The sequence below is a fragment of the Ursus maritimus genome, unplaced genomic scaffold (assembly GCF_017311325.1).
Source record: "Ursus maritimus isolate PB19 unplaced genomic scaffold, ASM1731132v1 scaffold_34, whole genome shotgun sequence".
NCBI lineage: Eukaryota > Metazoa > Chordata > Mammalia > Carnivora > Ursidae > Ursus > Ursus maritimus.
Window position 1 is genome coordinate 12,404,824 of NW_024426008.1, and position 14,090 is coordinate 12,418,913.

Here is a 14,090-nt window from a genome sequence, read left to right on the forward strand (position 1 = left end):
ATTTGCACATGCTATGGTATGGTCTATGAAAAACCACAGAGATGCCACCAAAAACCGTGAGAACTAATCAACCAGTTCACAAAAGCTGTAGGATACAAAATGAACAAACACAAATCTTTTGCATGTCCATACACTAATGAACTATCAAAAACAGAAATTAAGAAAATCCTACTTATAACTGCATCAAAAAGAATAAAATGCTTAGGAATTTAGCCAAGGGGGTAAAAGACCTGTACATGGAAAATTATAACACATGATGAAAAACTTGAAAACACAAATAAATGGAAAGACATTCTGTGCTCATGGATGAGAAGAATATTGTTAAAATGTCTGTACTACCCAAAGCACCTATAGATGTCATTTTTCATATAAATAGTACAAACAATCCTAAACTTTTTATGGAACCACAAAAGGCTAAATCACTCTTGAGAAAAATGAAGCTGGAAGAATCATGTTTTCTGGTTTCAAAATATAAAGCTATGGTAATCAAAACACTATGGCATTGCCATAAAACAGACCCCTAGATCAACAGAACAGAATAGCACACAGAAATAAACTCCTGCAGATATGTTAAATTAATTTACAACAAGCAGCCAAAAATACACAATGGGGAAAGGATTTCAATATCTGATGTTGGGAAAACTGGACAGCCACATGCAAAATAAACTGAACCACTATCTTACATCAGAAACAAAAACTGACTCAAAATGGGGGTGCCTGGGCGGCTCAGTCGGTTGGTTAAGTGTCTGCCTTTGGCTCAGGGCGTGATCCCAGGGTCCTACGATCTAGCCCTGTGTCGGGCTCCCTGCTCAGCGTGGAGTCTGCTTGTCCCTCTCCCTCTGTTCCTCCCTCCCCCTCATGCTCTCTCTCTCTCTCTCAAATAAATAAAAATCTTAAAAAAAAAACCCTCGAAAACTCAAAATGGATTAAAGATTTAAACATAAGACTTGAAACTATAAAATTCCTAGAAGAAAACATAGGCGGTAAGCTCCTTGCCATCGGTCTTGGTGTTAAGTTTTTCGCATTTGACCAAAAGCAAAGGCAACAAAAGGAAAATAAATCAGACTGTATCCAACTAAAGAGCTCTGCACGGCATTGGAAACCATCAACAAGATGAAAAGGCAACCAACCTACTGAATGGGAGAGAATATCTGCAAATCGTGTATCTCATAAGAGGTTAATATCCAAAACATATAAAGAACTCCTACAAGGCAATATCAGAAAAATAATCTGATTAAAACATGGGTAGGGAATATGAATAGACATTTTTCCAAAGATGACACACTTGTGGCCCACAGGTACGTGAGAAGTGTTCAACATCACCGATTAGGGAAATGCAAATCAAAACCGCAATATCACCTTACACCTACTGGAATGGCTATTACCGAAAAGTCAAGAGTTATTAGCAAGTGTTGGTGAAGATACGGAGCAAAGGGAACACTTGTGCACCCTTGGTGGGAATGCGAATCAGTGCAGCTAGACCAGAAAACAGGAGGGAGGTTTTTCAAAACATTAACACTAGAACTACCATATGATCCAGCTCTTTCACTTCTGGGTATTTATCTGAAGAAAACAAAAGCATAACCTTGTAAAAGTATACGTACTCCCATGTTCAATGTGGCATTATTCACAATAGCCAAGATATGAAAACAACCTATGTGTCCGTTGCTGGATAAATAATAAAAATTTAGTATATTTTTACCAGTGGCAAATAATCTTCAGCCATAAAAAGGAAGGAAATATTGCCATTTGTGGAAACGCGGATGGATCTTGAGGGTCTTCTGTGAATTGAAATGTCAAAGACAATCCTATATGATCTCACTTGTATGCTGAATCTAAAAAAACAGACTTTGGTGATCATTTTGCAATATGTACAAATATCAGTACGTTGTATGCCTGAAACTAATTTAATGTTACGTATCAATTATATTTCAATTAAAAAAAAGAAAATCAATTGAGAATCCAAATGCTATTTTTGTTATTGTTGTTGTCAGAGAGAGCAAATGCATGAGCAGGGGTGGGTGGGGAGGGCGAGAGGGAGAGAGAGGGAGAGAAAATCTTAAGGAGGCTCCACACCCAGTGTGAAGCCCAAAGTGGGACTTGATCTCACGACCCTGAGATCATGACCTGTGCTGAAATCAAAAGTCAGATGCTTAACCGACTGAGCCACCCAGGCGCCCCAAATGCTGCGTTCTTAAACCATTATTATGAAACTGCCCTCCTGTTTACTTCCAGGAGTTATGGACTTGAAGCTTGAAAAGGAACATATTCTGTGGCACATTCATCGTGGTCTCACATCTGCACGGGCCAGCACATTGGTTTATACGTGGTTCGCCCTCCGCCAGCTTTTCTTTGGACTTACTTATTAGCGACTATGCTTTTCATAATGAGGGAGCTATTCGGTCTCCGAATTCCAGGTGTTATACAGTAAGCAGGGGCAAGAAATGAATGCCCATGCAAAATTCGTGACCCGCTTGCCTTTACAGAGCAACGCAAAAGAGAACGCGTTTTTCTTAGGGCAACTCTCAGGTATAGAAATGAGGCATCTAATTCAAGGACACTATAGGAAATCCAATCCCTCACTCACCCTAAAACCTGGCTCACTTAACTCCAGATCAGTTTGGATCTGAAATTTACCCTTGTACAATACTTGGAAGAATGCTGACTCAGAATTGATTATTTCCATTTGTGTCATTTCTGAGCGTCTCAGAAGCCCCCTGGGGACATACTTGTTGGGCAATTCATCCCTTTCTGTTTTGCTTATTATGTAATCTTATTTCCTTAGAATCTGCCACAATTCATATCAAATCCAGCCACAGTTGGGCCATCACGGTTCCCTTATCATCATGTTTTCCATTTGCTAAATTACTTACGAGATTTTGCAGCTGATGATGCAACTTTCGGTTAAGAAATCACTGTGCAAATACCGAGTGAGAAAAATCTGTTGTACATGTTGGTACGTAAATGCAGTCGGCCCAGGAGTGAAAAGCCAGGACAGGTCTAATGTGTAGCGAAACAAAGACAACAACAACAACAAAAAAAATCCTTCAAAAAATCCTTACTATGGACTTCCGGTTCAAGATGGTGACAGGAAGACCGTGAACTCACCGCCTCCACAGACACACCCAGTCTACACCTACTCACAGAGCCCTTCCTCCTGAAGCAGAACTGAGTGCTACTGAACAGGTTCCACACAAGAAAAGACAGACCATGTAGAGAATGGCAAGAAAGATGGAGACACAGTCACTAAGGGACTTTCCCCTCCCCCAACACTGTGACCAGCAGCAGTTTAAAAGGGCAATGAGAACACAAAAGATCCAACCAAATGGCAGGGGCAGCTGCTGGAAATATCTCCAGCTTGGAGGGCTGGCGAGTGCCACAGTTTGCATTCTCCCTCCACCTTGATAGCACACACAGGAGAAGGGTCTGGAGCCAAGGCTGCCCTGCTGCCTCAGTGAGCTCTGGGCCCTTAGTCCACAGTGGCCCCCAAAGCCCTGGGGCGGAGAAACAAAACAAAACAAAACAACAACGCCATGTTTAAGGATCCAGCTGGAACTTGTCCAAATGGTGGGGAGCTGCTGGAACTCTCCCTGGCTCAGAGGGGCTGGTGAGTGCCATGGCTCGCATTCCTCTTCCACCTGGATAGTGTAGACATGGTCTGGGTGCCCCAGTCTGTTACTCCATGAGCCCCAGTCCCCTAGCCCACATCAGCCCCAGCTGTCCCACCAAGGCAGTCTCAGCATGGGACACTGGGGTCAGTGCTCACTACAGCTCTAGCCTTCTCACCAAGGTGGCACAAGTGCAGAGTACCCAGGAATACTCTGGGTGCACAAATTGGCTCGCAACTTGCCAGGACCCCGATGCAGGACGCCCCATGGCCTGAGCCCTCTTGGCTCAATATGGAGTTTGTGTCTATCTCAGCTCCAGCTGCCCTCCCAAGGTGCCCTCAGCACAAAGCGCCCCGGGACACCCTAGCTTGTAGCCACTTCAGCTTCAGGTGTCCTGCCGTGGTGCTGTCTGCTCAAAGAGTGCTGTGACCCCCTGGCTTACACGTACGTTGGTTTCAGCTGCCCTGTCGGGGCCCCCTCTATGTAAGAGAACTAGGACTGCCCCAGTCTCTGTCCATTTCAGTGTTAGCTATCTTGCCAGGATACCCTCTGCACAGAGAGTGCTGTGATCCCCTGGCTTGCACCCACTTTAGCTTCTGCTGTCAGACGATGGTGCCCACTGCACAGATTGCCTCAGGACTACCCTGACACAGCTCAGGCCAGCCCACCAGGACAGCCCCAGCACGGAGTGACCTGGGACCCCCAGCCAGCCAGCTAAAGTCACCAGGCACATACGGTCTACACAGGGGATGACCATACACAAGATCATTCCTTCTAGTTTAGGGTAAGTAGCTGTTCTGCCTAATTCTTAGAAACCATGCCGAAAGCCAAGCAAAATGAGTAGACAAATGAAAAGAATGAAACAACAGACAAACCTCAGAAAAAGAACTAAATGAAATGTAAAGAAGCAATATGCCTGCCAAACAATTCAAAACAATGGTCATTAAGACGCTCAGTGGACTAAACAGAAGAGTGCAAGAGCTCAGAACTTCAACAAAGAGATAGAAAGTACACAGGAACCAATCACAGCTGAGAACACATTAACTGATATTGAAAATATACTACAGGGAATCAACAGTAGATTAGAGGATACAGAAGAATGGATCGGTGATCTGGAAGACAGGGTCGTGGAAAGCATCTGAGCTGGACAGCAAAAAGAAAACAAAAAAATCAGGAATGAGGATAGGCTAAAGGATCTCTAGGATAACATAAAATGAACAACCATTCACATTATAGGGGCCCCAGAGGGAAAAGAGAGAGAGAGAGAAAGGGGCTGCAAACGCATTTGAAGAAATAATAGCTGAAAACATCCCTATCCATGGGTAGGAAACAGATATCCAGGTTTAAGAAGCAGAGAGAACTCAAAACAAGATGAAACCAATGAGATTCACACTCACACAGATAACATTAAAATGGCAAAGATTAAAGACAAAGAGAGACTATTAAAGATAAAGAGAGAAAGTTAGTTATGCACAAGGTAAACCCCATAAGGCTTTCAGCTGATTTGTCAGGAGAAACTTTGTAGGCCAGAGGGAGTGGCATGATATATCGGAAGTGCTAAAAGGAAAAACAAACAAACAAACAAACAAACAAAAACAAAACCCACAATTAAAAACACTCTACCTGGCAAGATCATTCATTCAGAATTGAGAGTGCGATAAAAAGTTTCCCAAACAAAAGTTAAAGGAGTTCATCACTATTAAACTAGCGTTACAAGAAATGTTAAAAGGGACTTTGTTAGTTGAAAAGAAAAGGCCGTAATTAGAAGGCAATTATGAAAGGAAAAAATTTCATGAGTAGAAACAAATATGCAGTAAAGGTAGTCAAACAATTACTTATGGAGCCAGTACAGAGGTTAAAAAACAGAAGTAGTAAAGTCAATTATACGTAAAAAAATAAAAAATTAGTTAAGGGGAATCATAAAATAGAGATGTAAAATATGACACCATATACATAACATGTGGAGGGGAGAGTAAAAATGAAGGTCTTTTACAATGTGTTCCAGCTTAAGTTATTCTCAACTTAATATAGATTGCTATATACTTCAGATGTTATACATGAACCCCATGGTAAACACCAACTAAAAATTTTTAATAGATACACAAAAAATAAAGTCAAGCATGACACTATGAAGAGTCATCAATCACAAGAAAAGACAGCAAAAGAAAGGAACAAGAATTACAAACAAAACCAGAAAACAATTAACAATGGCAATGAGTACAAACCTATTAATGAGTTATTTTAAATGTAAATGGTCTAAATACTCCAATCAAAAGACAGTGGGCAGTGGAATGAATTAAAAAAACCAAGACCCGTCTATATGCTTCCCATAAGAGACTCACTTCAGACCTAAAGGCACATACAGACTGAAAGTGAAATGATATAAAATGATATTCCAGGCAAACAAGAGCAGGAAAAAACAAAATAAAAACAGCCAAGGTAGCAATATTTATATCACACAAAATAGACTTGAACACAAAGACTATAACAAGAGACAAAGGAGGACAAGAGGCTATAATACTTGCAAACATCTATGTACAACATTGGAGCCACACAATTCACAAAGCAGAAGACATAAAGGGAGAAATTGACAGTAATACAATAATAATAGGGGACTTCAACCCCAGACTCACACTGATGGACAGATCGTCCAAACAGAAAACCAATAAGGAAACAGGGGCCCTGAATGACCCATTAGGCCAGATGGACATGAGAGATATACAGAACAGTCTGTCCAAAACCAACAGAATATCCATTCTTTTCAAGTGTACATGGAACATTCTCCAGGATGGATCACATGTTTTCTGACCACAACAGTATGAAACTAGAAATCAATTACAAGAAGAAGAGTGGAAAAAACCACAAACATGTGGATGATAAACAACCTGCTACTAATTAACCAACGGGTTAATAAAAAAATACACCGCGACAAATGTAAATGAAAACACAATGGTCCCAGATCCTTGGGAAACAGAGAAAGCAGTTCTAAGAGGGAATTTTATAGCAATATAGGCCTCCCTCAACAAATGAGAAAAATTTCAAATAACACAATCTAACCTTACACCGAAAGGAAATATAAAAAGAAGACCAAACAAAGCCCAAAGCTAGTAGAAGGAAGGAAATAATAAAGACTGTGGTATAAATAAACAGAGACTAAATAAACAATAAAAAGATCAATGAAACCAAGAGAGAGTTCCTTGAAAAGATAAGCAAAATTGATAAATCTTTAGCCGGACTCATCAAGAAAAATGAAGAGAGGACCAAATAAATAAAATCAGAAATGAAAGAGAAGTAACAACTGACATCACAGAAATACAAAGGATTAAAGAGACTACTACAAAAAAGTATATGCCAAAAAATTGGAGAATCTAGATGAAATGGATAAATTCCTAGAAGCATACAATCTTTCAAAATGGAGTCAGGAAGAAACAGAAAATCTGAACAGACTAATTACAAGTAAGGGAATTCAATCAGCCATTAAAAAAAAAAAAACATCTCCCAACAACAAAAGTCCAGGACCAGATGGATTCACAGATGAATTTCACCAAACATTTAAACAAGGGTTAATACCTACTTTCCTCAAACTATTCCAAAAAATAGAAGAGGAAGGAAAGCTTCTAAAGACATTCTATGAGACTAGCGTTACCCTGATACCAAAACCAAAGACACTACAAAAACAGAAAACTACAGGCCCAAATCCCTGATGAACACAGATGTAAAAACCCTCAACAAAATATCAGCAAACCAAATTCAATGATACTTTAAAAGGACATTCACAGTGGGATTTATTCTGAGACGAAACCATCTGCAAATCAATCAGTGTGCTATACCACATTAAGAAAAGCAGGGATAAGAATCATGTGATTGTCTCAGTAGATGCAAAACAAACATTTGACAAAATTCAACATCCATTCATAAAAACTCTCAACAAAGTGGGGTTGGAAGGACATACCTCAACATAATAAAGGCCATAAATGACAAACCCATAGCTAATGTCCTACTCAAGGGTGAAAAACTGAGAGCTTTTCCTCTAAGATCAGAAATAAGACAAAGATGCCCACTCTTGCCCCTTTTAGTCAACACACGGTACTGGATGTTTTAGCTGTAGCGAACAGACAAGAAAAGGAAATAGAAGGCATACAAATTGGTAAGGAAGAAGTAAAAGTGTCACTATTTGCAGATGACATGACATTATATATACAAAACCCTAAAGACTCCATCAAAACTCTGGAACAAATGAATTCAGTAATGCTGCAGGATACAAAATTAACATTTGGAAATCTGCTGTATTTCTATACATTAATAATGAAGTAGCAGAAAAAGAAATTAAGAAAGCAATCCCATTTACAATTGCACCACAAAGACTAAAACATCTAGGAATAAACGTAACCAAGGAGGTGAAAGATTTATAGTCTAAAAACTATAAAACACCGATGAAAGATATTGAAGATGACCAAATGGCAAAATGGTCCGCGCTCATACATTAGAAGAATTAATATTGTTAAAATGTCCATACAAGTAATACTAAAATTTGTGGGAAACTACTGAAGACCCCGAATGGCCAAAGCGACACTGAGAAAGAACAAAGCTGGAGGCATCACATCCCAGATTTCAAGATCTACTACAAAACTGGAGTGACCACAACACTATGGCACCAACACAAAACCAGACACACAGATCAATGGAATAGAACAGAGGGCCCAGAAATCAACCCACATTTATATAGTCCATTAATCTACAATAAAGAAGTCAAGAATATATAATGGGGAAAAGACAGTCTCTTCTGAGACTGTCACAAACACAAATACACAATAAATGGTGTTGGGAAAAACTGGACAGCTGCATGCTAACGAATGAAACTGGGCCACGTTCTTTACCCCAGACACAAAAATAAACCCCAAATGGATGAAAGACCTAAATGTGAGACCCAAAACCAGAAACTCCTAAAAGAAAACACAGTCAGTAATTTCTTTTTCTTTTTTAATGTTTTCTTATTATATGTTAGTCACCATACAGTACATCCCTGGTTTTTGATGTAAAGCTCGATGATTCATTAGTTGTGTATAACACCCAGTGCACCATGCAATACGTGCCCTCCTTACTACCCATCACCAGCCTATCCCCTTCCTCTACCCCTCTCCCCTCTGAAGCCCTCAGTGTGTTTCTCAGAGTCCATAGTCTCTCATGCTTCATTCCCCCTTCTGATTACCCCCCCTTTCTAAGTGAAATAAGTCAAGCACAGAACGACAATTATCATATGGTTTCTCTCATCTATGGAACATAAGAACTAGGAAGATCGGTAGGGGAAGAAAGGGACACAGTCAGTAATTTCTTAAACATTGCCCTTAGCAACGTACTTATGGACATGTCTCTTTAGGAAAAAGAAACAGCAGCAAAAATATACTATTGGGACTACACCCAACTAAAAAGCTTTTGCACAGGAAAGGAAACCATCAACAAAACAAAAAGGCAACCGAGTGAATAGAAGATATTTGCAAATGAAAGATGTGATAAGGGGTAATACCCAAAATGTATAAAGAACTTATACAGCCTGACACAAAAAAAACAATCTGATGAAAAATGAGCAGAGAACCTGGAGAGACATTTTCCCAAAGACACAGATATGGCCAACGGACACACGGAAACATGCTCCGCATCACTACTCATCAGGGAAATGCAAATCAAAACCACAATGAGCTGGCACCTCACACCAGTCTGATCCGCTAACATAAAAAAGACAAGATACAACAAGTGTTCTTGAAGATGTGGGGAAAGAGGAAGCCTCATGCATTGTTGGTGGGAAACAGGACCCTCTACACTGGGGAATGATTCTACCATTTAATCAGGCTAGAAAATTCTACATCTCCAACTGAATTTCTATTAGCTTACTAAAGAAACCCCTAATTAGAGAAACCTTCCATAGGGCTGTACAGCACAGAAACAATGAAACACACACACACACACACACACACACACACACACACACAGAAGCAGAAGTCCCTTTTCAATGTTGTGACTAATGCTAAACTGGATGGTTGGTTGAAGGAAGGCTATCTGAAGACTGTGTGGGGTGCCTGGGTGGCTCAGTCGTTTAGTGTCTGCCTTCGGCTTGGGTCATGATCCCAGGGTCCCCACCTCAGGCTCCCTGCTCAGCAGGGAGACTGCTCCTTCTTCTCTCTCTGCCCCTCCCCCTGCTTGTACTCTCTCTCCTCTCTCTCTAATAAATAAACAAAATCTTTAAGAACCCCCCCCCAAAAAAAAAAACCAAAGAAAAACAAAGACTGTGTGAATCTCTTAAAGCCTCCTGACCCCAGGCCAGTCATAGCATTAGGGTATCTCTCTTCTGGAGGAAAAGAACATCTGTAAAATGACTAGGGCGACTGGAATTACACGTGAACATTTAAATGGCGTAAGGAGAAGCCAGTGCTGGGAAAGAGACAACTCTGGATTATCTGGGCTCCTGCTGACAGCCTCTCACACAGACGATCACCACCAACTCTGGAGGGGCTCTGAACTCCGGGAGGGCAGAGGGAATTACATTCACGGCCCCTGACCCTTGCACATAAATACCAGGTCTACCAGGAGCGTGGCCCTAGGGGCAGCTCGCTCTTGCGGGAGGAGCTCTTTATCACTGACATTCGTTAGAAGTGCTGGTGCATGGTGACAATGAAGAACAGAGTCACTTTTAGTCCGTTTTATAACTGTCGTATAGTCTCAACAGACAGTGCACCCCTATGTCTGTGCCTCAGGCTGCAGCTCCCACTTGGTGGGAGCCACACTGGACAGTGATTATTTCACTGTCCCCTTGGTGCACGACTGCCACATTTGGACAGTGATTATTTCCCTGAGATCTCTTGAGACGTAAGAGCCCTGAATTGTCACCTGCTGATGGATCCACTGGGGTTGGGCAGCACAGCCATGTCACCATTGCCCCTGAGTGCCATGACCAGTGTGTCTCTATCATGTGAGCACTGAGCACGGCCTGGAAATAGAAGGGGAAGGGAGACGAATTTCCTGTGGTCTAAGTAGACTAGAAACCAGTGAAAGTGTCTACTTTATTTTAATGTTTTCGATCAATCCTGCCTCGTTGACAAACATTTGATTTCTTGATCACACTTTGGCAACCAATTTTTCTTTTTAAGATTTCATTTATTTATTTGACAGAGAGAGCAAGAGAGCACAAGCAGGAGGAACAGTAGAGGCAAGAGGGTGAAGCAGACTCCTCACTGAGCCAGGAGCCTAATGTGGGGCTCGATCCCAGGACCCTGGGATCATGACTGGAGCCAAAGGCAGACACTTAACCATCTGAGCCACCCAATATGCTCATGATGTAGACTGGAGGTGAGCTGGGCCTGGATGCTCTTTAACAAATCTTTTATCCTGATTCTTGCGTCCTTGTCACCATGCTGGTTTTAACCTCCCTGAGCGTGGGTCTGCTGTGCAGCACAGATGAACCACATCACGGAATTAGGGAGAAGAGATCACCAAATGTGCGGCCAAGCACGGATCTCTCCGATTGAGTAACTTTCCCTGACTGGAGTAGGGCTAATGCATGCTTCATTCCTGTGTTCTGCTGGGTGCCTCCTTTGCCCCACACAGCCCACGGTTATCTGAGTAATACACACCCTTACAATGAACTACGGAATGTCTGGGTTAATTTATTCTGCATTCAGGAGAGGGCTAGAATTGGGTATCTGTCAGTCCAAAAATGCCCTCAGGCCTGGATCTTCTGCAGATGGACTGCCCAGAGAGAACAGCGAGAAGCACGAATTTATTAGATGGTTGCAGATGTATCCGTGGCTGGGTGGGAGCTGGGGTTCTTGTCAAACGGATTGCCTGCCACTGAGCCAAGTACCACGTAGGGCTCCACAGCGGATAACACAGGTTGCTGGGCAAACCTGTTCAGTCTCCCGCTCCGTTACACTTGTTCTTTCCCTTTGGGTTACAAACAAGCTTCATGTATTAATGAGGACGGAGACAGGCCAAGTGCTTCCATTAACATTGTAATTCCCACATCTGACTTATCTAGAAAGCATTCCTATTCCTTAGCTCTTAGGCTCATGTGGGGCAGAATACCATCATTCAATTTCTCTACTGGTAACCAGTTTAGCTGGCACAGGCCAAGCTCAATGTCTTGGGTGCCCTGAAAATTAATTTTAGAATACATTCAGAGGAACAGATAACTAAGGAAACTGTCTCCTCTTACGACCGTGCAGTTGAACCCACTGCAGGGAGACGAGGCTGGCTTGCTTCCGGGGAAGCTGGTTAGAGATATGGAGCATATATTCTGAAACATTAATCCATAGCTGCCACGTTTTATCCTGTACTTGTATCAAAACATTTATTCTTTAATCCTTCAATTATTACCTCTTGGATGGTAACGTTGAGAACTGGAATACATACCGATAACTCAAAGTACAGGATCACATGAGAAAGGATGATGTTGATAATATAAATGTAAAAACACTCCCAGGCCAAAATAGATACCGTCGTTTGTTTCTGCAGAGTAAACCAAATGATGATAGAAAAGGGAGTTCTTACCTGGAGTCTTGAAGTTCCTCAGCTGGGAGGGGGTATCGTAAACTTCAAGGATCCAGTCACCGGTGGCTCGTTCTCCCCAGCAATGAATGGTCATGAACTCCCAGTTTTTAAATCCTTCCATAGAATGATCGAAAAGCCTGCGAGAGAACCAGAAAGCATTGTTTTGTATGTTATTTAGAGTCCAGTAAAGGTCAAGTCAAAACCATGATCAGTGATCTTTTTGTATCCATCAGAGGTTCAGCTCAATACTGGAGGCTGTCTTCCTCCTGGATGTTGACCCAAACACGTGTCATTGTTCTACCCCAGGCAAACAGGCACAGTGGTGGCCTCGTAAGAGCAAATCTGGAAGGGGTAAACATTTGGGTACCAGGGAAACCAGGCTATGACTCTACCCACAAGAATGATAGTACCAAGTATTAAAGATGTGGAGCAACTGAAACTCTCTTATACCGCTAATGGGAATGCAAAATGGTAGGGCTGCTCTGAAAACAGTTTGGTAGCTCTTCCCGTGTAACTCAACAATCCCCCTCCCAGACATTTACCCGAGAAGTGAAAACATATGTTCACACAAAGAACTCCACATGAATGTTCACAGCAGCTTTATTCGTAATGCTTGAAAACTGTTAACAACTCAAAATGTCCCTCAACTAGTGAATGGGTAATCAAATTCTGGTATATTCATATGACAAAATACTACCTGGTAATAAAAACTATTGTACTACTAATAAATACAACATGAATTGATTTCAAAAGCATTTAAGCTCAATGAAAGAAGTCAGACACAAAAGACTATGTGCTGTAAGATTCAATTTATATGACATTCTAGAAAAGGCGACATAAACAGAAACAGATCAGTGGATGCCAGGGGCTGGGAGGGAAGAAGCGGCATGGTGGAAGTTCTGGGGGTGATAGAATTGTTTTATATCTTGAAAATAATGGTGTATGGTTATACAATATCTGTCAAAACTCATTAAATTACTCACGTTAAAAAGTGAGTTGTGCTGTATGTAAATTATGCCTCAGTAAAAAGACCCTGCCACTCATCTTAACCAGTTCAGGGAGTCATGCCTGGAAGTCCGGCCTACGTTCTGCTCTTCAAGCTCTTCTATGACTTTCTAAGCTCCGAATTCCCTATATGAAATCTCTTTCTGCTTGAAATAGCTAGAATTGTTTCCTGTGATGTAACCTGGAGGGATATAAAATATGAAGGAAAATAAAAGAAGAAAACAGAATCCTCATTAAGAATAAAAAGATGTCAATAGATAATGTATGAAACAAGCATATGAAGAGGGATATCATTGATCTAGACACATTATATCGAATTGACGACCCAAAGAACTAGTAAGAAGATTTCTATAGAAGGATGCCTGGCTGGCTCAGTCAATAGAACATGCAACTCTTGATCTTGGAGTCATGAGTTCAAGCCCCGTGTTGGATGTAGAACCTACATAATTTTTTTTTTCCTATAGAGATGGGACTTAGAAGGTTAAAAAGTAAAAGATGGGGCAAGAGACAGATTTTTTTTTTTTTGAGAATACTTACAAAAATTATGTGCATCTATTATTTTTGTTGAAAAAATAATAAAACTAGAGAAAGAATTTGAGAGAGAGGCAAACAGAGAGGCAAAAGTATCTCTAGTACTGTCCTAGGAGCAACCGTGTCCAGTTACCGGGACTTATCTGTCCTTCTGTGGAGACAAAGTTGATGGCAACTGCATGTTGATGGCTATTCAGAACATGCAATCAACTCTCCTTGCTTTAATTTCATGCTCACCAAGGAAATTGGTGGGTATAATCTGACATTCTATGTATATCTTCCCATTGGGAGAAAAAGTGCCCTTCTGAAACCAAAAATAACCAGTTTAATCTCCTTATAATTTAATATACTAGAATTCTATCGTTCTATCCCGAAACTGAAGGGTTGGTAGGCATAACTGGAACG

At 41.2% G+C, this 14,090-nt stretch overlaps 1 protein-coding gene across 2 annotated transcripts in view; it reads right to left on the minus strand.

Moving 5' to 3' along the window:
• PCSK5 (proprotein convertase subtilisin/kexin type 5) overlaps positions 1-14,090 on the minus strand; it is a 456,163-nt gene that overhangs the window by 175,485 nt on the left and 266,588 nt on the right. For both annotated transcript variants that reach the window (XM_008691034.2, XM_040620237.1), the window contains exon 13: positions 12,150-12,286. In XM_008691034.2, the coding sequence (XP_008689256.2) occupies positions 12,150-12,286 (137 nt within the window). The remainder of the gene's footprint in view (positions 1-12,149; positions 12,287-14,090) is intronic.